General features: G+C 45.7%; 1 protein-coding gene across 1 annotated transcript in view; it reads right to left on the bottom strand.

The window, feature by feature from the left end:
• The window catches only part of RABEP1 (rabaptin, RAB GTPase binding effector protein 1), a 61,149-nt gene that overhangs the window by 4,158 nt on the left and 30,145 nt on the right, over nucleotides 1–26,846 (bottom strand). The window contains exons 8-15 of the mRNA XM_015408043.1: nucleotides 23,769–24,233; nucleotides 22,595–22,699; nucleotides 15,324–15,440; nucleotides 14,043–14,141; nucleotides 11,510–11,650; nucleotides 4,839–5,028; nucleotides 2,898–2,953; nucleotides 1,125–1,223 (exon numbers count right to left, since the gene is read on the bottom strand). Of these exons, the coding sequence (XP_015263529.1) occupies nucleotides 1,125–1,223; nucleotides 2,898–2,953; nucleotides 4,839–5,028; nucleotides 11,510–11,650; nucleotides 14,043–14,141; nucleotides 15,324–15,440; nucleotides 22,595–22,699; nucleotides 23,769–24,233 (1,272 nt within the window). The remainder of the gene's footprint in view (nucleotides 1–1,124; nucleotides 1,224–2,897; nucleotides 2,954–4,838; nucleotides 5,029–11,509; nucleotides 11,651–14,042; nucleotides 14,142–15,323; nucleotides 15,441–22,594; nucleotides 22,700–23,768; nucleotides 24,234–26,846) is intronic.

Raw genomic sequence — 26,846 nt, forward strand, 5'->3', positions numbered from 1 at the left:
AGCGGGCCCCCCCCCCCCCGCCCCAAAACAGTAGAGTGGCACCTTTAAGACCAAGTTTTATTCAGGTACAAGCTCTCCCTCCTCTGCGAGGACAGATCTGCATGTTCACCCCCCCCCCCCAATAGCTAGCAATCCAACACAGTCCAGTGGCGCCTGAGCAGTGGGTGTTGCCTTCTGACACACTTCTGGTGATGCCAGGGGGTGTGACATATGCAAATAAGTTATGCTAATGAATTATGCTAATGAGCTCCTGCACCTCTTTTTCTACAAAATGACCCCCTGCTTTGTATTAAGAGAAAAAATGGAGAAAGCAGTGTTTGGAAAATCCTAAGCCAAGAATTGAAGTAACATGAGAACACATAGGGTAATGTCCTCTGCCCAAAGAAAGTAGATCTTTTGGATTTGGTAATACTTGGATCTATTGTTCAGCTTGCATAATAAATTATAACACAGCCCGAGTTTGTTCTCTCTCTCTTTCTGCCTTCTTAAACTCTTTAGCCTTTCCTCACAGGGAAGGGGCTCCAACCCCTTGATCATTCTGGCTGCCTCTTTTCCACCTGAACAAAATCCTTTGAGATGGGAAAACAACCAGAACTCTAAATACTGTTCCAAGTGCAGCCTCACCATAAAGGTACTGTCGGAGCAGCTGTTTTATTTTCAGTTCCCTTCATTCCAGCATGAACCCTGCCCTCTTGAACTACCTCAGCATATTAAGTTGACATTTCCATTGAGATATAACCTCCAGGTCTCTTTTCTCAGGGAACCAGAGCCACTGCAGACCAATGTTCCCTCTAAGCTGTGGAGTCTTGTGAGCAAAAAGTCTACTTTGTGAGCTACTGGCATTGAAGTTGTGAGCCAGTGATTTGGCTGCTGCATAAATTAGCTTGCTCTGAAGCCATCCTTCCTGAGCAAAGACAAAAATGTGTGAGCCGGAGGCTAAAAAACTGTGAGCTAGCTCACACTAACTCAGCTTAGAGGGAACACTGCTGCAGACCTCTCATCAGGGCATACGTAAAGTTAGGATTTTTTTACTTCAACTTGCACCGCTTTGGTGAATATACCTTGCCATCTGGAATGCATTAGACTTTGCCATCCTGAATAATTTGGCATCGTGAACAGCTTACCTTTGCCGCTATTTCCTTCTTCAACTGCTCTTCGAGTTGATTTCTCCTTTCTTGCAAGCTTTCCAGTTGCTGCGTCTTTTCCTGCAAGGTGGACTCCAACTGTGAAAGCCAGAAGCAAGGGGTTTGAATGGGGCTCAAAAGCTGCACAGCTAACTCTGTGCCACCCCACCCTTCTTTTTGCTTTCCTAAAAACTAGAAGGAAAGGCTTTCTAAAAAAATAAATAAAAACCCTGGCCTCGGCAGCAGACCTGGTCGCACATCCTACACGCCCTAGTCACTTCCAGGTTAGACTACTGACACACACTCTGGGTATGGGCTGCCTTGAAGGACTGTCTGGAAACTTCAGCTCATGCAAAACAACATGGTTAGAATCTTAACTGGAACCTATTGCAGTGAAGGCCCGGACCTTGATGACCTGGGCTAGTCTGATCTTGTCAGACCTTGGGAGCTAAGCGGGGTCGGCCCTGGTTAGTTCTGGGATGGGAGGCCACCAAGGAAGCCCAGGCTTGCTGCACAGATGTAGGCAGTGGCAACCCACCTTGGTGCCTCTCTCCACCTTGAAAACTCTGCGGGGTCGCCAGAAGTCAACTGCGACTTCACAACACTTTACACAAAAATTGCCGTGAAAGTCCTGTGCTTTATCGGTTGCCCTGGCTTCTAATTTGCCTCCAGGTCCAATCCAGCCTTTATAACCTTCAACAGTTTGAGCTACAAACACCTGAAAGACAATCTCCCCCCCCCAAAAAAATGTAAACTGACTGGGACCTAACAACATAAGAAGAGCCCTGCTGGATCAGACCCAACGGTCCATCTAGTCCAGCATCCTGTCTCACACAGAGGCCAATCAGTTCCTCTGGATGGCAACAACAGGGTATAGTGGCCAGGGCCTTCCCCCGGTGTTGCCTCCTGGCTCTGGGATTCAGAGGTTTGGTGCCTCTGAACATGTAGAACCTGAGGCTTCTTAGCAGGTCTCTACTGCAAAAGTCTGCACGGTTCACTGTGAGGCTGGCCAGGATCCGTGGGAGAGGCTTCTCCGTTACCACCCCACCCCCTCCCGCTCTCTCTCTCTCTGCAAGTACTGCACCTCCCGGCCTTCCACTGCAGCCTTTGGGATTATTTAGCCATTTTACTGTATTGCCCTGAGAATGTCAGACTTCCTGACCCCTCCACACCTGTCATGGGTACCGCAGTATCTACTACTCTGTATAGTTTTACAGCGTTTATACTGATGGCATTGTTTATCATTGTTACGTCTGATGAAGGCTTTTATTTGACACTGTCCGCTCTCACTGTAAGCTGCCTTTATAGTTCCTCGGGAACAGAAAGGTGAGATATGATTTTCTAAATAGATATAAATATGCTTTACCAGAAAAGCATAGGGGCAGAACAAGTACCGTTTCCCAGTATCATACTCCTCTTGTCCCTCTAAGCATTAGTCATATACAAAATTGTGCTTACGAAAGAGTCCTCACTGTGTCAAAAAAAAAAACAGGCACAGAGCCTACTGAGGAAATTCCGCTGTATTCTGCAGTTCTCAGTGGGTGTGACTTGGAGAGTTCTTTGCCAGAGGGCCACTAGAAGCCACAGCAAGAGGGGATTTCCCTTTTAACCTCTGCTCCTCAGGTTTTCCTCTTACTCCCTTGACTGTGGGATACTCAGCGGCTGGGGGCCTCTCTGCGTGATGTGCTGTTCCCGGGAATGCCTAAAGGTCCTGGTGGACCCAAACACATTGCGTGGGAAGCAGCCCTAAAAGCATCCAAATCCAATCCTTACCTGTTCCTTTTCTGCTTTTATCCTCTCCAGTTCTGCTTTTAGACTGGAAGCAGCAGCTGCAAGAGAGGAGGAGGAAGACATCTAGAGTATTATGGGGTTTGGATTTTAAAACGACTTTCTCAGTTAACAGGCCTCGTGCGGTTTGCATGAGCCGTACGCAGACAGATTATGCAGCACAAGATGTTATTCACTCAGATGTAAATCCTTCGAGATCTCGGGCACTCTTGAGAAAGAGAACCCCACGACGGCTTTGTGCCATCTAGCGGTGCCATCCTGAGCACTGAAGTCAATGGACTCCTCAGAACAGCACTGTCACATTCCCTTATCTGCAAAATGGTTATCAGGGGCTGAGTGAAAGCTGCTCGCCCAAGATCATTCACAGCAAGTTTCCCGGATTTCCCCACTTTGGACTCAATACGCTGCTCACAGGGCAAGCTCTCAGTCACAGACGTAGGACTTTGCACACTGAGGATGCTCCACACGTTGGACAAAAGGCAGAACCTGCCCAATCTTTCTATCAACCACACATTTTTGTGCCCATTAGAGCAAAGATGTGAGTCAGGGAATAGACCGGCTCCTCCCTCTTACTAAAGTATAATCTCATGGTGCTGTGAAAAGATGAGGATCCACCTTTTATTCTAAAACGTGAATTAGACCTGTAAAGAGAACTGACATAGTGTTGTGCTTGTTGGAGTCTCTCCACATTGATTGTCTGGAAGGCTGACACACATTCCGATTGGTTAATTTTGTACGTTTTCAGCTTTGGTGAGGGAAGTCTGGCTGGAATGAAAACCTGACGTGGGCTCTGGGAACAGAAGGAGCTTTGTGGAGTAGGCTGCACACTGGGAAGAGATCCCAGGAAGCCAAGAGATGGGGAGCTTCACCTAAAAGGCGAGCGAAGGTCAGTTGTGGTGAACTGAGAAAGAGGAAACCTGAGAAATGGAGTAGTGGAAGCAGCAGCAGAAGAGTTGGGGAAATGAAGCAAGAGGGGCTTGAAGGCCTTAGAGAATTGTAAGCTGCAAGCCTAAAAGAGTCAAGCAGCAGCAGCAGCAGCAAGGGGTACTGGGGAGGGGGGGGAAGCAGAGGAAAGAGGAGGAGGCAGGAACTGAATCTGAGATATCATTTTACACCTGCGCAGCCAGTTCTTCAGTTACAGACTTCTAGTATCTTGAAAACATACGGGATGTTTCAAACAGGTTGGATTCAAACTGAACTGGCAATTTCCACCAGTTCCCACCGCAGACGCCCGCTCATGTCGCCCCCAGGAGCAGTGCTTTGTGGAGGTCAGTGAGCTGCAGGGGAAGGGAGGCAAGTTCTGCTCCACTGATGGAAAATTTAGGCAGGATCCAACCCAGTGTTTCCAGAAAGCATATCAACATTTTGTCAGAATGCTTCTTGAAATCTGGCAAAGCTAACAAGGCTGCTGTAAGAGTTACCAAGGTGAAAAAGAGGACTGTATACATTCAGTGTGGTGGTGTGGTTAAGAGAGTGTTGGATTAGTACCTGGGAGACCCAGGTTCAGATCCGCACTTGTGCCGTGGAAGCCCGTTGGGTGACCTTGGGCCAGTCACACCCTCTCGGCCTAACCTACTTCACAAGATTATTGTGGGGATAAAATGGAGGACAGGAGGAGGAGGTAAGCCACCGTGGGTCCCCACTGGGGAGAAAGATGGGGTACGAATTAAATAAATAAAAATAAAATAATCCATGTAGGATGACGGTAGTGACTGCAAGCAATCAGGATGTGTACGTTATGGAACAGGGGTCATTCGGGGGGGAGGTATTTGTGAATCTCCTGCATTGTGCAGGGGGTTGGACTAGATGACCCTGGTGGTCCCTTCCAACTCTATGATTCTATGATCTGCTGACCTTAGGACAAGGCTCTTGGCCAGCACTACATGAGCTGGTCCTTCTCCAGGCCCCAGACTTGTCCCTTCTCACCTATTTCCTCTTTGCAGTTCTCTATTTCTAGCTGCAGCGTTTCTTCTATGTTCTCTTTAAAACACTGCTCGGCTTGAATCTGTTCTTTCAGGAATAAGATTTCCGCCTTCAGTTTTTCTTCGAGGTGTTCTGCGGCTGTCCGTACGCTAATGATATCTTCACGGTATTTGAGGACCAGTTCACGGAGTTCCTGGAAGGAAGAATGACAATGGGGTTTAAAATAAGCCGCACATCCACACACGCCTAGTTTGAAGTCGTACTGCTGGGCCACCCATCTCAATACTGTCTGTTAAGGACTGGCAGCACCTTTTCAGAGTCTCAAGCAGAGAGGAGTCTTTCCCAATATCTAGAACTGGAGGTGCATTGGGCTGAACCCCAGACCTTCCCTTGCTCGAAAGCCAGTCGAATCAGAGCAGGTAGAGAAAGAGGTACTTTTCTCCCTTTCTCACAATAGAAGATCTCGTGGGCACTCCATGAAATTGCTGAGTGGTCGGGTTAGAACGGATAAAAGGAAGTACTTCTTCACCCAAAGAGTGATTAACACATGGAATTCACTGCCACCGGAAGTTGTGGCGGCTACAAGCATGGACGGCTTCAAAAGGGAATTAGATAAGCATATGGAGCAGAGGTCCATCAGTGGCTATTAGCCACAAGGTATAGCTAGGGGCTCTGGGGCAAGTGATGCTCTGTCATCTTGGTGCTTGGGGGGGTCAACAGTGGGAGGGCTTCTAATGTCCTGGCCCCACTGGTGGACCTCCTGATGGCACTGGTATTTCTGGCCACTGTGTGACACAGAGTGTTGGACGGGATGGGCCTTTGGCCTGATCCAACATTGGTGTCTCTTATGTTCTTATGAATCCAACTCTATGGATGTGGTGCTCATCTCCGTTTCCAAGCCAAAGAGCCAGTGCTGTCCAAAGACATGTCTGTGCCTGGCATGACTAGATGCCGAGGCGCACAGAAAGCTGTTACCTTCCCACCGAAGCGGTACCTATTTATCTACTTGCAATTTCTTGCTTTCGAACTGCTAGGGTGGCAGGAGCTGGGGCCAGAGACGGGTGCTCACTCCGCCATGTGGCACTCGGGTCTTGAATTGCTCAACTACCGACCTTCCAGTCTGCAGCTCAGCGTCTTAACCTCTTGAGTCACTGCAGCCCTCTTATTGCATCTACACCCCCCCTAAAAGGGGGGGGGGGGAGACCGTTAAACTACGCTGCTTAAATGTCCCAGAGCTGAAGAACTCAGTGCGATCTGAAGATGTGGAGAAAATAAGAGAAACACGAAGTCCAATACAAATTGAGGGGGTCATGGCAATTTCCAGCACCATTTTCCAACTCAGAATTGCCCCTACCCAGCTGTTTTAAAAGATGATAGTGAAAGGGCAGGGGGAGATAGGCTTAATGCACAATAATGCCAGTCTTTTTTTCTCCTCGCTGTTTTTTGCTATCAAGTCACAGCTGACTTAGGGCGGCCCCCTCGTGGGGTTTCCAAGGCAAGAGACATTCAGAGGTGGTTTGCCACTGTCTGCATCCACGTCACGACCCTGGACTTCCTTGGTGGTCTCCCATCCAACTCCTATACAGGGCTGACCCTGCTTAGCTTCCAAGATCTGACAAGATCGGGATATCTAGGTCAGGATCAATGTTCCCTCTAAGCTGAGTTAGTGTGAGCTAGCTCACAGTTTTTTAGCCTGCAGCTCACAGATTTTTGTCTTAGCTCAGGAAGGATGGCTCCAGAGCAAACTAATTTATGCAACAGCCAAATCGCTTGCTCAGAATTTTGATGCCAGTAGCTCGCAAAGTAGAAATTTTGCTCACAAGACTTCGCAGCTTAGAGGGAAGATTGGTCAGGATCTTTTTTTCTCCTACCAAAACCTAGAACATCTGGGGCAGTTTTGATGGAAGGGGGAAATGGCACGAGGGAAGCACATACCTCCTTCATTGGAGCCACGGCCTCAGTGTGCATCAAGCCCTCTCGTTGCTACTAGAACTAAACTGCACACCAGGGGAGGGAAACACAGATTCTCCATTTATCTTTGTATTTTGTTTTAGCTATTTAAAACGCACTTGCTAAAAGAGTCACCTGAGGGCACTTCATAATAAAATACAATACATACAATGAGAGGTTATTAACAATAAAAAGGAATTGCCAAAATATGTTGTTGTTCAGTCGCAGTCAAGTCCAACTCTTTGCGACCCCGTGGACCACATCACGCCAGGCCCTCCCTTCCTCTGCTATCCTCTGGAGTTTGTTTAATTCATGCTCATTCCATCCAAAACGCTGTCTAACCATCTCATCCTTTGCTGTCCCCTTCCTCTTTGACCTTCAGTCTTACCCAGCATCAGGGTCTCCTCCAGTGAGCGCTCCCTTCTCATTGGGTGGCCAAAGTGTGAGCTTCAGCTTCAGTATCTGGCCTTCTAGGGAATAGTCAGGTTTGATTTCTTTTAGGATTGACTGATTTGATCTTCTTGCAGTCCAAAAGGGACTCTCAAGAGTCTTCCTCCAGCACCATAGTTCAAAAGAATCTATTCTTCGGCGCTCAGCCTTCCTTATGATCCAACTCTTGCAACCATACATTACTACTGGGAATACCATCTATTTGACTATGTGGACTTTTGTTGGCAGGGTGATGTCTCTACTTTTTATTACGCTGACTAGGTTTGCCATCGCTTTCCTCCCAAGGAGCAGGCGTCTTTTAATTTCATGGCTGCAGTCACCATCTGCAGTGATCTTGGATCCCAGGAACGTGAATTCTGTCACTGCTTCCATGACTTCCCCTTCTATTTGCCAAGGAGTGATGGGGCCTGTCATGATCTGGGCTGTGCCACCAGAGGACTACTAGGCCCAAGGAGCCTGGCTAGCAGTAGGTGAGGCTGGGCCTATAACTCCCAGAAGCCCCTGGAAGGTTTTGGAGCCAAAATGGACCAACAGGAAAAGAGGAGGGCTGGGAATAAAAGTTCTGGAGCAGCGGGAAGAGCTGTTCTTTCTTCCAGAGGGCAGAGCCAGGAGAAAGGCTGCTGCAGGGGAAAAACCCTCATTCTGGGGGAAGGGTGAGTAGTGTAAGGCCACTTGAGATAGTGAGCTAGGGAAAGTAAATTTAGACGCGTTAGGGCATTTGATTTCTTTTCTTTTCACCCACTTACTGTGTTTATTCTGCACCTTATTGTTTGACCTCATATAAAATAAACCTTTTCCTTGTTTTACTCTGCCTGGTCCTCACGCCTGTTATTCGGCCTAAAGGGAGGTCTGAAGGTCTTGGGAGGGTACACTGGGCCTTCTCAAGGGAACCTAAATCCAGAGTGGTGGCAGCGTCAGGTGACACCCCACCTGACTTGTGACAGGGCCGGATGCCATGATCTTAATTTTTTTGATGCTGAATTTCAAGCCAACTTTTGCACTCTCCTCTTTCATCTCTAGCAAGAGGCTCTTTAGGTCCTTTTCACTTTCTGCCATTAGAGTGGTATCATCTACATATCTGAGGTTGTTGATGTTTTCCCCGGCAATCTTAACTCTGGCTTGTGATTCATCCAGACCGGCATTCTGCATGATGTACTCTGCATATAAATTAAATAAGCAGGGTGACGATATACACCCTTGTTGTACTCCTTTTCCTATGCTAAACCAATCAGCTGTTCCATATCCGGTTCTAACTGTCACTTCTTGACCCTTATACAGGTTTCTCAGGAGACATGTGAGGTGGTCTGGTACTCCCATCTCTTTAAGGACTGGCCATCGTTTGTTGTGATCCACACAATCAAAGGCTTTAGAGTAGTCAATGAAGCCAAAATACAGAGGCCATTAAAAGCAGTCATGATCTGCATAACGGTTTATAAACACAACAGACTAAAACATCAAGCAGTACAAAAAGCTGCCTTATGCTGAATCAGACCCTTGGTCATTCAAGGCCAGTATTGTCTACTCTGACTGACAGAAGCTCTGCAGGGTCCCAGGAGAGGTCTTTTACTTCACCTCCTACCTGGTTCTTTTGACTAGAGATGCTGGGGACTCAGCCCAGGACATGCTGTATGGAAAGCTGAGGCTCTTCCACTGAGCCACCCCCCCCCCGGCCCCCCCCCCCCCCCCAATAATTACTGGCATTAAAACAGCAGTTACTGTTATCATGGAGAAGAGCCAAATGACACAGATAATACTGTAGGGGGGGTAGGATTGAAAGCCACAATTAAAATGCCTGGGTGGAAACCCCCTTTTTGGGACAGCATTAAAACTTAGCTTGGGACCAGGAACAGAGCTGAGGGCAGGCTGTTCTGACCCCTGCATGCGACAGAGAAGGTCGAGAAAGAAGTACTTTTCGCCCTTTCTCACAATATAAGAACTCCTGGGCACTCTATGAAATTAACAAGCAGCAGGCTTAGAACAGATAAAAGGCATTACTTCTTCGCTCAAAGAGTAATTAACATGTGGGATTCACTGCCGCAGGAAGTAGCGGCAGCTACAAGCATAGACAGCTTCAAGAGGAGACTGGATAAACATATGAAGCAGAGGTCCATCAGTGGCTACTAACCAAAAGGTATAGATGGAACATTGTGTCTGGGGCGGTGATGCCCTGTATTCTTGGTGCCTGGGGGCAACAGTGGGAGGGCTTCTGGAGTTCTGACCCCACTGGTGGACCTCCTGATGGCACCTGGGTTTTAGCCACTTTGTGACACAGAATGTTGGACTGGATGGGCCACTGGCCTGCTCCAACTTGGCTTCTCTTATGTTCTTATGTTTCTCCATCCATCTGGGATGTGCAGCAGCAAGATGAGAGGCCTTTTCAGTGCCTCCATCAATACTTTGCAATCACTGGCTGCAGGTGTTCTGGAAGAGCCCTTTGAGGATCTTATTTCCTAGGCCTGAAACAGGTTCCTGTTGCTGCAAGCTGTTGGCTAGTTATTGGTAACAAGTGGGGAACCAGTTTTGGCATGCTTTAACTTTGTATTTTGTAGCAGGCACTGGCTTGCTTTTAAGTGATTTTGTATGCCGCCTTGGATAAAGTGAAAGGTGGCATATGCATTTTGAATGAAACCTGAATACTGTCCAGTGACTTAAGAGCCATTTTTCTTCAAGCCTCAGTTTTCAACAAGAAGTTAGCAGCTAGATAAATAATTAGGGGCACTGCAACAATATGGCTTGTCCTGGTGTCTATACTTCTCAAAGAGTATTATAAAGAACAGACTCTCATAAATCTCCGTAACTGACTAGTTGTGTTGAATTACTAAGGGGGAGGAACAAGCATGAGACTGTTGAGTGATTAGACTCCAAGGAGGCATGTCTGAAACAAAAATGTGAAATTAAACATTTTTTTCCTTCCCACCAAGTACTTACCCCTAGTCCCTTAGGGAGCGAATGACTCCCAACATGGAAAACATATAAATCAGACTTTTTGCAGTATCAGAATAGAGCTTAAATACAACGACTGAGATCAAGCATACATGTATCACAGAGTTCACACAACTCTACATCTTCTAAACTCTGTTTCTAGTCTCAGTAAAGGAAAACTGTATCCTGACTGCGCTCAATTAATGAATTAAAGTGAACAGAATACAAAAATTATTCATGAAGTACAAAATACATAAGATAAGTACAAAGTATATAAAGGTATTCAACAGTTATTAATTATTGTTATAGGTTGTTAACAATGATCTCTGGAATGTTCAGCCGTTTCGAAAGATATCTTCTTCTGAACAGATGAAGGAAAATGAAGAACATGTAATGTATCTGGTCAGTTTTTTAACTGGTACATTCCAAGAAATTAATTACTTTCTCTGATATGTCAAAACATTACTGAGAGGAAGTTCCTGATGATTCCATACAGGGCAAAATGCTGTAAGATGCCTCCGGAGATCATCGTTAACAACCTATAACAATAATCAATAACTGTTGAATACATTTATATATTTTGTACGTCATGAATAATTTTTGTATTCTGTTCACTTTAATATTTAAACATTAATTTAGCGCAGTCAGGATATAGTTTTCCTTTATTGGGATCCTTTTTTGAAGTACTTCTTGGCTGTTACCATCTACTTTAATCTAGTCTCAGTAAAGACAGGTCCATTATCACAGCCATCAGAGAGGAGAGGAATCTTTCCTTTGCCAATAAGCAATGTTCCCTCTAAGCTGTGGAGTCTTGTGAGCAAAAATTCTACTTTGTGAGCTCCTAGCATTAAAGTCGTGAGTGAGCGATTTGGATACTGCATAAATTAGTTTGCTTGGGAGCCCTCCTTCCTGAGCTAAGACAAAAATGTGTGAGCTGGAGGCTAAAAAACTCTGAGCTAGCTCACACTAACTCAGCTTAGAGGGAACACTGCCAATAAGGTTGTAACCTGAATGGGCAGGAGAAGCGCATCCGGCCACAACCCTGGTTCAGAGAACGATAACCTGATTAAAAGGAGGCAAAGGCATCTGGGTGAATTATTCTAAACGTGCCCCGAACAAAGGGCAGTTGCACTTCTTGACAACCTGCACCTCAACAGTTGGGATACAAATTAGTTTACTTGAGTGTGCGTGCACACACACACACACATGTGCAGGCTTGAAACAAGCATGCACATGTTTATCGAGAACAACAGGCTGTGCGGCAGGTGCACTGAACTGAGCATTCTCGTCAAGGACTTCTTCCAGTTCATCACATCTAGAAAGTTAGCTAAGTGTATAAGGAAAAAACGTACCTCGCTGGATTCTGGGGGAGTGAAGTCTTCAGCCTGTTGCAAAGAGACATGCAGGCGATGTTTTCCTTGAAGGCTTTCGTTGTCCTTCTGGAGCCTCACCAACTCTTCAGAGACGCGCTCCCTCGACTGCATCAGGACCGCCTCCGGGGAAGAAACAAAGATGTAAAAAACTACAGTTCTGAATGCATTGCCTCTGATCTGGTCATGTCTCATTCTTAACATTTTGGAAATTTGCAAACGATAAGAGTATTTGCTGTGTGAACCGCACAGGGGCCGGGGTCAACGTGTGCAAAATCCCTCTTCTGTGTCCCACTTTGCGAGGCCTCCCTCCCACAATCCAGATTAAGAACAATAAGAAACTCATTTCAAGAGCTGTTTAGGCATGAGGGGAAGCCAAGCATTGGTTTTAAAGTGTATACCGCAAACGTGCTCTTAGTAAACAGTTTCTGCGATGCCTTACAAAGTAGATGATTAACACAAAACAACCAACAGCATACCCAATGAGACCACGAGACCACCTCCCAAAAGCACAACCAATCAAAATTAACTAAATTTAACCAAAGACCTGTACAACAGGCTAAGAAGACCTGCCCTGGACACCAAGAATGGGAGGCCGACCCCAATGGACCGCCTGGAGGAGGGAGCCGGAGCCGAAGAATAGCTAACCCGCTACCTGGGTGCCGATAGGCAGCCCCACCCCCTGCACTATGTGGCCTTAGGTAAGGGAATTAAATTGCATTTGCAACCTGCCTGTAAACTGCTCTGAGACCTTCGGGTCAGAGCGGTATATAAACTGAATGTAATCATAATAAATAAATACAAACAAAAGAAGCTTTCTCCCAAGACCTAGATTTAGAGGTGCCGGTTGAGCTGTTGTGGAGGGAGAATTTTACAGAAGACGAGCTACTGCAGAGAAAGTTCCATCTCTGATGTTGATTCACTGGACCTCCAAGGGACTTTGGACAGTTATTGGTGGGTGGGCTTATGTGGTCCTTTAAGTACCCTGGTCAAAGACCGGGTTGGGCTTTAAAAGCCAGTAAACCAGCATTTGGAATTGTGCTTGTAAGTGAATGGGCAACCAGGGTTAGTCTTTCAATACTGGTCAGACGCGATCACGGTAACTTGTGCCACTCAGCAATCTCACTGCACAATTGATGCTGCCAAACAGCCTTCAAGGAGCATATTGCAGTAGTCCAGTTTAGAGGTGATCAAAGCAGGAATAGATGCACCTATATCATGTTTATCAAGCAACGGCTGTGGCAGATAGAGCACCCCACTGAGTAAAGGAAAAATAGTATCCCTAAGTTACTGCCTAGACCAAAAAGATGTGCAGCATGAACGTCACCAGCATTTGACCTGAAGCTGCGGAATGAAGGATATTTGTGGTTCACTTGACAAACAGGAGAAAGAACTTGGGTGTTTCAAGGTCAGATGTCTCCGCTTCTTCAAATAACTTTGTCTTTTTATAGCTTTAGCAAGTTTGACAGTAAAAGTTAAAAAAAATCTATTGCAGAAAACACAATTTAACGGCTCATACTGGCATAATTCCAAGGGAATCTGGCAACATAATGCAAAGGGACTCAAAAGTGAACAGTCCTAGGAAGGCAGCGTATGGAATTGAAGGTGTGAAGGAGAAAGAAATCAAAACACAGTTCTCCTTAGGGTTTATGCTAGACATACAACATCTGGAAGGCACATCTATATGGTTAAAAAGCTGGCAAACATGATCCAGAGGCTATTTAGGCTCCTATAAACTGTATAGGTCACAGCGGGAACCAAGTGAGGGCTGGGGGAGTATTCAGGGTTCACCAGTGCTTTAAAGGCCTGGTAGGAAAGCTGGACATAAAATCGTAGATGTGATCTCGACCACCGGGTTGGTTCCACTTCAGATAAAATGAAGCTGTCCCAGAGCAGCCGCTCTAGGCTCCCAACACACAGTTTCCACATTCAGCACTTCTACAGTCATCACAAGAGCCTTAAGGCTACAAAATGTATCATCCTGAGTTTACACCCCAAATTTGGCACCTTCAGCCCATGCCTGAACAACCTCTCTTGTCACAGTATGAACTCTGTATGAAAGGCAGTAACAGAGTCCAGCTTCTGTCTCCGCTCTTCTTTTAACAAACATGGGGGGGGGGGGGGGGGGACGACTGTTGGGACTGCACCTACTTTGCTGGATCCTTCTGTGTCCATCAGTCTACAGGACAGCTGCTACTTTCCCTCTTGTTTGTGCACCTGACACCATCCTCCCTTCTCTTTCCCCCTTAGGGTGCTTGGCTGCCTCCTTTCCAAAGGCACAAACCTGTGCTCCACCAGCTCCAGCTCCCACTGGTCAAATAGAGGGAACAAGGGAATGGATGGACAACCAGCTCACTTAGCTATAACCTCCTTAGTGTTCTAGCACACAAAGGGATGCGCTTCTACAGTACTAGCCTGGAATAAGTGCTCACCTGGGCTAAGTGAAGGCTAAATGGATAAATAATAAGGCCATGACACGGTTGAAATATATGTATTTTTAAAAGCACCTCATTACCATTTGGTCCTGGACGTCTCTCTTTGCCTGAGAAAACGCCTGCTGTAGTTCATCAAGTAAAGTCTCGGACTCCTGAGCTCTTACAATAAGTGAAGAGATCTATCAAAGGGAAAAAACAAACAAACAAATCAGCACCATTAGGGAAAAAAATGCGAGCTCAATTTCTTATTAAAACACAACTTTGATTTGAGAGAAAGCAACCCTATGTTTATTGAAACCAAACTCTCATTTCATTGTCTCATGGACTACTTTCCTCTACTTAGCCCGCTGTCAAACCTTGCTTCGCTTTGCTCAGTTTGCCATGCTCGCTAACGGGAGGGGAGTGACTAATGTGTGAGTGGGAATCTTTCGCTTGTAGAGGCAGTAATTTTTCTGAAGATGTACCTTCCTCTTTCACAGAGGAATGTCCTTGAGACTTTCGGTGCCAGCTTGAGCTTGTAGATAACAGAATCACACATTTCCCAATTAGGCTGAGATGGCAATGACTAGGCAGGGAGTGTGATTGGGGGACGGGGGACGGGGAAAAGGGGCTATGTTTGAATTAACCTATATCTGGTCAGGTGTGTGCCAAAACCACCAGTTCTAACACAGCAATGTTCTGATATGGGTCTTCCATATATCTCAATAAACATATCACTGCCAAAGAGAGTATTGTTGAGAGTAACTTGACCAGGAGTCTGACACCTGCACAGAAATGAAGATCTCTTTTCTACCAACTATCTGTGGACCAGAGACTGATAATGAACACTGGTTTCGATAGCAGCTGAGACTTAAACTAAAGCAATTCAGCACCAGTTGAAGACAGCCATGGTCTCCTACTAGAACATAACATAACAAGAACTGTGCGGGACCAGATCAGCAACCCATCTTGTCCAGCAGCCTGTTTCACACAACATTGAACCAGTTGCCCTGGAGTCCCACTAACAGACCATAGGGAGCAAAGCCTTCCCATTCTAATGAGAAAGCTAGGCTTTCTATTAATTTTTATCTTGCTAGTTTTCAAGCTGTATTTCAGAGAACTCTTGGATTCTGCAGAAGTTGGCCAGGCACTCTACACTGAGAATCTGTTAAGAGTGCAGAAGTTGCTCAAAAAGTCTACAACAACACAGGAGTTCTACAGATCCAAATTCCCCAAGAGCCAAACTATGGTTTAAAAGCTTATACACGTTTTGCTGTCTCATTTGGTTCTGGTGCAAACAAAGGGGTCCAAGCCTATGACACGCTTGTGGCAAGCCACCGTTCTCAAATAAAGGGGTTTCCTTCCCCACGGTTTTTCTGTACCTGACTTTCCGATTCCTCGGTGCTTTGCTTCATGCGTTCCTCCAGCTCCTGTTTCTCCCGCAGTGTTTTTTCTAGTTGATCATTGGCCTGCCTCAACATCATCTGAAGCTTCTTCACCTAAGTGGTTAGGATGAGAATGCAATATAAATATCCTTTCTGCTTAAAAAAAAAAGGAGAGGATGATACTTCCCCTCAGCTCAAAAGCTATGGGAGCATCCGGAATGTGGAGTTCAGTCTACAAAAACATCATGAATTAATGATTAGATTACACTTGACAGGTTTTAAGGGAAGTTTGGCTGAAGCTAATGACCTCTGGAAAAGACCACCTTTCCAAACACCACCACCATCTGATTCTTTGTACTCAAAGCCAGATGAAGTACAGAATCCTCAGTTATTTCAGGTATTGGGAGGGGGGAGCTCTCAATATCAGTGGCCCCACCTTGAACACCCTTATTATCCAGGTTTGAACTCCATCTCTTCTTGGTTTAGTGTGATGTAGCTCTTTAAATTCAAGAGCATTTGACTAGAAAATTTATGAATGCAGAAACTACATTCCATCCCTGAGGCAATCCACTCCTGGTAGGTTGTATTTTTGGTTGCTCCCACATGGGAAGTGTTTCCCCATGCTTCTTCCGTTGTTGCTGCAACTGCACAGGCATTCACAGAGGCAATGGAGGGCCCACACTTTCTGTTCCTCAGACCCCCAACTCCCCGACACACACACACCAGAGGAGTTTTTCAGGCTTTTAAAAAAGTCAGTGTAATGATTTCATGTTTTAGTGTGTGTGTTTCTTTAAATGTTTAGTTTGGCTGCAGTACTAGAAGGAGAGTGATAGAGGGAGGCAAGTGTGATGTGATTGGCTGATGACTGAGAGTGTGGAAGGAGGGGTGTCTAGACGTGATTCTGCGTGTGAAGTTTGAAGAGAGAGCATAGTCCGTGTGACTATGAGAGATCTTGAGTCTATTCTGTGTGAAAAAGACAAACAGTTTTGTCTGTGTGAATCTGAGTTTTGAGTCTATTCTGTGTGAATAAGACAAAGAGTTCAGCCTGTGTGGCTATAATATGAGAGAGAGAGATTAGACTGAGTGTCTAAGCCTGTCAGAGTGGAGTTTTGGCGTTTGAGAGACTGTGACAGCAAGCTTTGCCAGTTATATTTACAAGTTCCTTTCATCAGCAACAGTTCAAAATAACCAGAAACCTATTTTGTTCTTTATTAAATAAATCATTTTTTGTTTAAACTTATCCCGGAGATTAGAATAGTCCTCTGAAGTGCCCAGAACCTAGGTCATTCTACCAAAAGAGAGAGATTTGGAATTTTTAGTTCCTGGTGGCAGCAGAAATCTACCACATTTATGTACACAGAGACTGTTTTAAAGGAGAAACAGTCTCCCCAATAAACAAGGACTCCACAGTCAGTAATTGGCATATCCTTATAGTATGAAACACTACAGTGATATGTCAATTACTGATTTTCTGAAGAGCCCACCGGTGGGATGGGTGTGTGTGTGTGGCAGCCACAGGAGACTGAAGCAAGGAAAATGGCACTGTTGTGGATGGAAGTTGCAAAAATGTATGCCTTCAATGCACTGTGCAAATGCACTTTTTACTGTGATTTTCCGCAAAAGGGTGTACTGAACCAGGTTTGGGAAAGATTGTGGCAAAGCAGGGGGAAACACAGAAGCAAGACAATGTCACATGGATGCTCCCGAAAAGAACGCTGCAGGGAGGAAGATAAAGGTGGAACAACACATACATGCAGTAGCAGTCTTATGCCGGAAGAGTGACATTCTTTAATTCAGATATTCCATATTCAGTGGTGTTGTGGCAAAGCCAAACTCAATATCTGATTTAAAAAGGTATCTTGTGTAGCTTACATATGCCTGAGAAAAATGGCTTGTGAAAATTCAAGATCTGGGTTTCTGCTGCCCCCCTATAATGACACGATTTTGGGAATCTTGGAAACAGAAAACAGAATGATTACTGTCCCTGCAATGAAACTGGATTACAGCAGTTGAGACCAAGAAAGACGATCATCCAAGGGAGTTTATGGAGAAATCTCAGTTTGTATTCTCAAGGGACCTAACCTGCCATGTTGCCAGTTATCTTTAGGTTAAGATGCTGAGCTGTAAACCGGAAGATCTGTAGTATGCCAGTTTGAGACCCCAGTGCCGCATGACAGAGTGAGCTCCTGTCTTTGGCCCCAGCTCCTGCCAACCTAGCAGTTCGAAAGCAAGAATTTGCAAGCAGATAAAAAGGTACCATTTCGGTGGGAAGGTAACAGCATTCTGTGCGCCTTGGTGTTTAGTCATACCGGCCACAGAAGCATCTTTGGACAGCACTGGCTCTTTGGCTTGGAAACAGAGATGAGCACCGCTCCCTAGAGTCGGATTCGACTGGCTTTTGAGCAAGGAAAACCTTTACTTATATCTTGCTATTAGGAATTTAAAACAAGGCATCTTTAAAATGTAGAACACAATATATACACATTTTATTTTTCATTTCTGTGCACAGAAGACTGTATTGCCATTACCCCTGTAAAACTGAAAATTGTTTACAACTTGCCTTTTCCCCTTCTAAAAATGAAATTTAGGTATTCCACTACACATTAGGGGTGTGCATTCAGCTAGATCCGAGCTGAGAAAATACCCAGAAAATACCTTTATCAATATTTTTGGGTACTGATTAGGCTGGATAGTGATTTTGGATATCTTTTGTATATCTGAAGTGGCCAAGCCCCCAAAATCTCAAAAATATTCCGGATTTTCAGGACTGCCAGATAGACAAACAAGGGCCTTTAAAGGGATCATGGTCCCTTTAAATGCCTTCTCCAAGTTGTGCAACTGCAGTTTGGAGAACTCCAAAGACACTTAAAGGGCTCGCAGTCCCTTTAAATGCCTTCCAGGTGAACTCACCTCGGCTGGGGCTGGCTCCCCATGCAGCAAAAGAGCCAGGCCAGGATCGGCCAGGGTGGCACGGAGTTGAGAGCTCTGTGCTGCTTCAACTGGAACTGGCTCTTCTTGCAGCTCAGTTTAAACCAAACTTCAAGAGGAACCAGCAGCCCCAGCCAAGGCGGAGCTCTCAGCTCCTGCCACCCCAGTTGATCCTCTCTTGCAGCTCCAAAGTCTCTTGCCACTCTGGGGCAGTGGGAGCTGCAAGAGGAGCCAGCACCAACTGAGGCAGCGTGGAGCTTTCAGCTCCCACTGCCCTGGCCGATCTTGGGCTGGCTCCTCTTTCAGCTCAATTCTCCATTATACCCTATGGGGACCAATGGTGCCCATAGGGTATAATGGAGCTGGAAAAATTCGGGTTTCCTGAATATTTCCTGACTCTGAATACCATAGCGGTATTGGGATTTGGGAATATTGGAAAATACCAATCCTTTTTGGGTTCAATATGCCCAAACCCAAAAAATACCGGGGTTTTTTGCACAATCCACTATACATATTGCAAAATCGGACACCTTAGAATGCCAAATTAGATTGTTATACCTACCAACTGAGTTCATTTCAGCTTCTTTGTTCATGGTATAGATTTAAAAACAGCAACACCTAAACAGTTTAAGGGTATTTACGATTCTGAAAAACACTGGATGGCTTTTATTATGTCTGCTTAAGGGCCTAAAAGTAGCAACCCCAAAACTCCTTTCAACCTGCAATTCGTTTACATGTTCAAGTGGTTAAGTTGGAGGATGAAGTGAGTTGAGAGGGAAAAAAAAAGTGACAAAATCAGGGGCTCCTGACTCACCTCTCCTGCAAACACTTAGCAAAGATGCTATAAGCCCCCCTGCAGCTGAAAGTTACCTGTGAATTATATGAGAAAGCAAACAAGATGATGGTGACTGAGCCCAATTCCGCACAATCACTTGCTCCGGTGTCAACCCCCGATAAATTGATCAGTTCCCCACATGTTGGTCTGAGTTAGGAATTGACCCGAATCTAAAGGCGTTTCCCCCCAGATTTTCCGTCTCTGCTATTTTCAGGTTCTTTTTTTTTTTTTGCTGTGGTATTGAAGTCGGGGCATTCCAGTGGGGAACTTGCGATTCGCGGCTGCCCCCTCTCCGCCCCTTTGCTTCTTTCCCTCCCCTTCCCTCCCATTCCTGCCTATCAACACCTCTTCAACGCCCTCCTGCATCTCTCTCCCCCTCCCCCTTCTACTTCCCGCCTGCTTGCAACCCCCTTCGGTGTTCGCAAGATTTTTTATTTCCCTCCCCGTGTTGCGTTGCAATGCAACAATGGGCCATCTTCGACCGGCATTTAAATGTCCTTTTACATGTCCGTATGCTGTTTTCTCATTTCTGTTTGGCAATTTACCATGTGTAAAGCTTTAAGCATTCTTTTTCATGTTTGTATACTGTCTTCCCATCTGCCCCCTCCCCCACTTCCCGGCTGCATCCCTCCCACCCCACTTCCTTGGTGTGCGCGTGCTTTTTTCCCTCCAGCGTTGCGTTGCAATGCAATAATAGCCCATAGTTTACTAGACGCAACAATGGGCCATCGTTGACCGGCGTTTAAATGTCCTTTTACACCCTACCACAAATGTTAAGTCTTTAAGGTGCTACTGAACTCTTGCTCTTTTCTACTGCTACAGACAGACTAACACGGCTACCCAGCTTTATTTATTTATGTTCTTCAGAGTCAGCCTTTTTGATTTGGACTCAAGGTGGATTACACAGAGCGAGCCAATACAATCAATGGATGGGACATTCAATAAACAATGCAGTAGCTCAGTTCCATAGTAAACCAGGAGGGCAGTTTACGCCCCAGGGATGGGAGCGGTCATAGAGGAAACTTCATGTTCCACACTCACACTGAAGCCTCAGCTGAGCATGTGTTTGGGATCCTAAAATCCCCCCAGGGTGTTCTGGAATCCAGTAGGATTCAAGAGCCTCTGTGGTTGGACCATTTTAATTGGGGCCCTCCTATGTGGGGTGTTGGAGCCACATTCACCTTGGCTTTAAATAGGTAGCACTCAGACCATGCTGCAGGTCAAATCTCCAATCCTGAATCCAGGCTATCCTTCAATTGCTCAGTGCAAACAAATTAAATCCACTGTGTGACCTCCTTCATGCACTGGGCACATCACAATCAAGATATCAACACACTGTGCTCGCATGTTGTTGTTTTTTTGCTAGCTCCCTTCTAAACAAGATATTCAATCAACAAAACACTGCCAGGCTGATAGAAAACACAAATACGTAAAATAAAAAAAAAAGCAAATGCTCTGCCAAGTGGATCACAGCTATAACTCTACTCCCAGCCCAACAGGGACATCCAAGAATTCCTCCTTCTACGGGGAGTGTTTTCCTTCGGTCATTAACTGGGTGGTGGGGAGCTGAACAAAAGGGGAGCCAATTCTGCCCCTTTCTTCTCCGTTTGTCACTTTAAGAGGTTCTCTACCAGCCTGACTCCAATAATGGAAGAATGCTGAAAACATCAAAGAACAGCAAGGTGGCAGGATTTAGTCCCCTCTACTTGTGAACACCATTACTTTTAAAGAATATGTCTCCATTCCTTTTTTTAACATGAACGGGTAGACCTGTGTATGAGTAAATTCAGATATTTCCACACACCACACACACATACACACCAGTCATGTCCTGTTTGACCATCAGCTATCTATCCCCTGACCAAATATTTAAACAGTGAGATCATAAAATAAATCAACATTATGGGCTGAGGCTACTGGTTAAATCATAGTTCACTTGTGTTTTGTTAGGCAAATCTAAACTGTTCAGTGCAGACAGAGGCAAGTATTCTGACAGTGGCAAAATTTACAGCTGTAAAGAAGTCCCTCCAAATCCAGGATATGTCAGACTAAGGGAGGGGGGGGGATACGACGGGGACGACAATGTCACAATAGCAAACACTCTGATGGTCCTGGTGCACAGAAGAGAAGGAACAGACAGCTTCATTAAAACCTGTATCGTGAAGAAATCTCTGTTCTTCAACATCTTATATAGCAACACATGCAGTATTTACTCCAATGCAAGACTAGATTATTTTTCCAAGTATGCCACCAGAAAGGGGCAGGCCCGTCTTACACTTGCATTCAAGTTACTGTTATACCCAGTAAAAGCTTTTTTAGGGTGTTGAATATTTTTTTGGGGGGGCGGTTTGTCTTATATTCCGGGTTCTCTTCCTTTCTAGTAAATTGGGTGGGAAGTGCCATATTTCAAACTGAGCAAAGGCTGAACTGCCAGCAATGTAGGCTCTCTCCTGCAAGACCTTGTTAGCCTCTTCTCCCACAGTGCAAAGGAATGAATGATTGCACGAGAGGCCTCTCTCAGTTGCTCATTCCCATTTGCCTGCACCTTAGCAAAGAAACCTGGCTGACTGTATGGGAAGTAAGGCGGTTCCAGTGCTCCTGACTATGCCCGCTTCCCTATTTTGCTCTTGCAGCTGCTGAAAACGGGGAGGCATTCACAGCAGCAATGGAGATGCTGCATGGGTGTTTTCCCATGCTTACCCCCTTGTGTCTGCCATTCCCCCAGGCTTCCACCAGGCTATTTGCCATTTTTAAAAAACATCAGTAAGAAATACTGTTATACTGTTAGGATACTACAGTGATATATTAATTACCACAAGGGGGACAGAGAGTCCACTGGTGTCATGGGGAATGGTGGGTGTGTGAGGAGAAATGCAGCCATTTATGGACTAGGACTAGTCTAGGAGGTGTGGAAATCCTCACCTTCACGTCCTGCACTTTCCCCCAACCTGTTTTGAGTACAATCTTGCAGGAAAGATCATATCAAAGTAGGATTGGGAATCTATGCAGCAAAGCCGGGGGAAAGCAAGAAGGTGGGCAGCGGTCAAATGTTATGAGGAAGCCCAATTTAAAACCACTGCCGGGGAAGGGTGTGTAGATGGAGCAACAGCTCCACTAGAAATAGCCTGTGTCTGTATTCAAAATGCATAAGGGTGGGAGGATTTGGGATGACCGGGGTCAGAGAGGGCTTGGATTGTGCCTTTCAAGTGACTAATCACTACACATTATATATTACATAAAGGTTTGGATTGCATTCTTCAACAACTGCAACAGGCAACGTAACCCTCCCGAAATGTAAGTAATAAGTTTCATTTCTGTTTTCCCTTCCGGGAATCACGTTACCTTCTTATTTTTTTATTAGTTTGGAGGCTGGTCAGCTTCACTTGCCAATTCCCATCTATTCCACAATCTAATATTTATGGCTGAACCATAAATACTCCTCAAAAGTATCAACCTTAAATCCATGGAGATCTGCAAAAAAAAAAGACGGCCCGTCAGTACTCACCTGATCCCTCATCTCAGCCTCCTGAATCTGGATTCCTTGCAATTGCTTCTCATAATTGGAGCACATGTCGCAGCGCCTGCCCAGCTTGTTCCCTGCATTTTGTACCTAGAGAACAAAAAAGCCATTACACGCCCAGGGAAGCTACAGAACTCTACAACGTAATGTGGCCGTAGCTATAGGGGGACAGAGGGTCAAACCACATTCGACCCAAGAGTTCTATAAATGGCGCTCTAGTAATTTCTTTCAAAATTCAATTACTGGCTACATGGAGGCTCAGCTTGGATGGGGGCAATTAAAGCCCGACCCCGACACTGTTTCCTCCCAACCTAGAACATCCCTTGGGAAACCACTATTTGCCTCATTAGCAAAATATACAGGTACTGATACAAGCACCTGCATGTCTGTCCCCAACTGGGCCGTTTGAGGATGCAAAAACTGTGTGTGTGTATGTTTTGGGGGAGGGGGACTAACACCACCATCTTGGCACCATGATCCCGATCTGAAGAGAGTCCCCCCACACACCTGATAACCATATTTTAAATGATGCTGAGAAACTCCCGGTACCTCCTCTGGCTAGGCCTTCAAGTTGAGAATTTAAGGTAGGGCAAAGTGGACCTGTGGGCGGACTTCCTGTGACAGTGAAGTGCTATTGTGAAAGTTTGTGGAATTGAATTCTTTGCTCCTGTATGTTTTATAATGCAAATCCACTGGATTTCAGTATGGTAAGTTCAGAGCAGGCCAGGAAAACCTTGCTTGTCCAGCAAAGGCAGGAGAGGAAGGCCGACAACGAACAGTATGAACCTCTCTGCTATGGAGAGATGCGAAAGAACAAGACTGAAACGATAAAGCATCAAGCTTTTAAAGTGGCACAAATATATCCCCTTCAGTGTTCCCTCTAAGCTGAGTTAGTGTGAGCTAGCTCCCAGTTTTTTAGCCTCTGGCTCACACATTTTTGTCTTAGCTTAGGAAGGATGGCTCCAGAGTAACCTAATTTATGCAGCAGCCAAATCGCTTGCTCACAACTTTGATGTCAGTTGCTCACAAAGTAGAATTTTTGCTCACAGGACTCCACAGCTTAGAGGGAACATTGATCCCCTTCTGGCAATTCCCACGACACCTCTCTCAGCAGCAGCAATTCTCAAGAGGGATGAAGGCAGGAGAGGCAAAGACTTACCTCTTTCTGAAGGAGATTCCATTCCGTTTCACTAACTAAGCGGTAACCACTAGGTGAGACGTAAGTACTTTCTACACTCTGCGTAATGCTGGAGAGAAGGGAAGCCGTCTCTTCCTGCTCCGGCGTCATTGCTTTGATTGCTTTTTCCTGGTCTTTGGTTAACATGAACCCGCTGGGCATTTGCAAAGAACCAAGGGAAGCCGTGTCAAAGTTCTCAGACATGGAGTCCGCTCCCACCAGAGGCCCAAAGTCAGATTCATCAAGGTTCCCAGCAGACTTGGCTTTGTTGTTGTAGCCTAGAGTTTTGGACTGCAAGGACCCCGACACCCCCAAGCTGTCCGTTGACTGTGCCCTTCGAAGCCCTTCTTTAAACAGGTCGTTGTCTGACTTGAGAGATTCTCCCGAGGACAGCAGCACATCTGTGTCGAGTGAGTGGACTGAGCCGTGGGTGCTATTTACATGCTCCTTCGATTTAAAAAAAAAGACAAAAATAGAAAGGCTCTTAGGCGATGTGTAAAGCCGTGGACATAGGACGTTCCTCTGGATACGGAGTCACACCAAAGTTTGCCCACCCCGTCGGCAGCTCTGATCCCTACTCTGCCATGAAAGCTCACTGGCTGACCTTAAGCGAGTCATTCTCTCTCTCTCTCAGCTTAACCTGCACCTCATTCTTCCATACTAGTCTAAACAATTGTTTTTCTCAGGGCAGCCATTTTGAAAACCAGGGACTAAACTTTGGGACTCCTACCTAGATCACATGAACAAGTTCTTTCTTCTTTTTTTTTTTACATACTCTGGCAGAATTAGGTTTGCACACTGGAAAGGGATGCCAATACAAGTTACTTTGAATCGCCTGTCTTCATAGGGTTGCCAAATCCCCCGGTTTGCCAGGGGTCCCCCATTTTGGGGGGGGGGGGTTGTCTACCCGCCGCAACACCCACAGTCACCCATCTCTCTCCCTTTAAGTGTGTGGAACCCGTGTTTCCTCCCAAGCCTGATCTCCGCAAGATTGCAGGGAAATGCCAGCTTCGTGCTCTTAAAAGGGAAACGCAGCTGCTCTTAAAGGGGAAACACCGGCTCCTGCAATTAAAAGAGAAACGCCAGCTCCTTTAAGTGCAGGGAACTGCCGTTTCTGGAGATCTGGCGCACGGGCAGGTGGGGGGGGTGTACGTCCCCAACGTGACGTCATCACGTCGGGGATTCCCCGCCCCCTCCAGGAACGCCCCCAAAGTCCCCCGCTGGGGGTGGAAGATGGACTTGGCAACCCTATGTCTTCATCTTCCCAGTACCAAGTCTCTGGCTTGCTTTCACTTTTGTAGGAAGAAGGGACACCACACATTGACTGAAGCGCCAGAAAAACTTCTTAAGGCTTACGCTCTGACCCTAAAGGCCCAGTTCTCTTACGTGGCTTGTTAAAGCATCATTCAGACATGGAGGGGCCAATTAGACTGGAGAGAGCCAGTTAGCAGAGAAACTCCTTAAAGGACCCACAACAAGTAAATCTTGTTACCCTGTGCAAAGACTGTACAGCTAACTCAAGTTAAAACAAGGACAATGTTTTTGCAACCAAACAATTATTTTCTGTTGTACACAAATTAAAGCCAAAAGCAATGAGGTAGGACAACACTGAAGACACACGCATCCAAAGCAAATCAGCCTTTTCATCATGAAGAGGAGAAAGAAGGAATCTGCGCTGTGCCAAGTGTAGCTGCTGAAGTGAAACAGATTCAGGGTTGTTTTTTTTAAGAGACAGACAAAAAAAAAAACCTGGCATAGCAAGAACATACCAAGCAATAAAGTTAGAACAATAACTATATTCAAGCCAAAGTTGTTCTTCCACTGCTTCTCCCCCTACCCAATTTACTTATTGGATCACATAGATGGTGGTATCTTATTGTGTGACTTTAAATTCCAAGCCAATCCCTACTGCTTTCTGAGATTAGATTCCCCCAATTAGCCAGACTTTCCACATGCAGAAGGAAAAAAAGCTATTTAAGCTTCAACAAAGGGGAAATTAGGCACAGTGGTGTTTGTTGGTTACGCTCCTTCTTGCTACACCTTCCAAGACAGGCTGAAGGGAAAAAGAGAGGGAACATGGTTTGGAACCATTTGCGGGTTTAAGGTCAGAGAGGAAACAGAAACCCAACAAAAATCAGGCATCTTGACCCCCAGCCAACACATTCAACCCCAAAGAATAAACTGGATTTATTGAGACATATTACGAAGATAAACTGACAGGGCCTACCCAGGGAATCTTGCTTGGCCCCCTTTTAGTTTTCAAGAAACTAATAAAAACCTTTGATCCAAATGGCATTTGCTGGTTTTACCATTCGACCCAGTTTAATTTTTTCATTTTTCTCTCTCACTGATATTTGCTGATTTTATAGCTTTCCTTTCTGCCATGTTAGCTGCTGTCCAGCCCTGGCTGCTGTCATTCTTTTAGATTCAAGTGCAGCGGCACCTTAGAGGGCAACCAGGTTTTGCAGGTTATCAGCAACTGAATATCAAAGCTACGTCTAGCTGTTCTACTGCAGGCCGACATGGCCGCCCTTTGAAACGTCAACTGGCCTTACTGTCAGCTGCTGTTCCACTTGCCGCTTTTCTCAAGTGCAATTGTCTGTTTTCTTGTTTTAAACTTAATCTGTTCCCATTTATTATCTTGCCAGTCCCTTTTTGAGTGACGTCTTTAACACTGCAGAAAGATGGGACACGAATTTTCTAAAATGAAATAAATTTCGCCCCCTGTTCTGTCCAAGGAACATAATTGTGCTACCTACGAGGTCTCGTTGGTAGAGCTGTACCTCCTTACTGTCTACACATCCTTGAGGACACCTAAAGTCTACTGTGACCTTTTAGCTAGAACTATAATCTCCAATAGGGCTGCGGTGGCTCAAGTGGTTAAGACGCTGAACTGCAGGCTGTGGAAGGTCGGTAGTTCAGCAGTTCGAGACCCGAGTGTGCCACATGGCGGAGTGAGCACCCATCTCTGGTCCCAGCTCCTGCCAACCTAGCAGTTCAAAAGCAAGAAACTGCAAGTAGATAAATAGGTACCACTTGGGTGGGAAGGTAACAGCGTTC

Source organism: Gekko japonicus, unplaced genomic scaffold, assembly GCF_001447785.1.
Source record: "Gekko japonicus isolate JY-2015 unplaced genomic scaffold, Gekko_japonicus_V1.1 scaffold1, whole genome shotgun sequence".
Taxonomy (NCBI): domain Eukaryota; kingdom Metazoa; phylum Chordata; class Lepidosauria; order Squamata; family Gekkonidae; genus Gekko; species Gekko japonicus.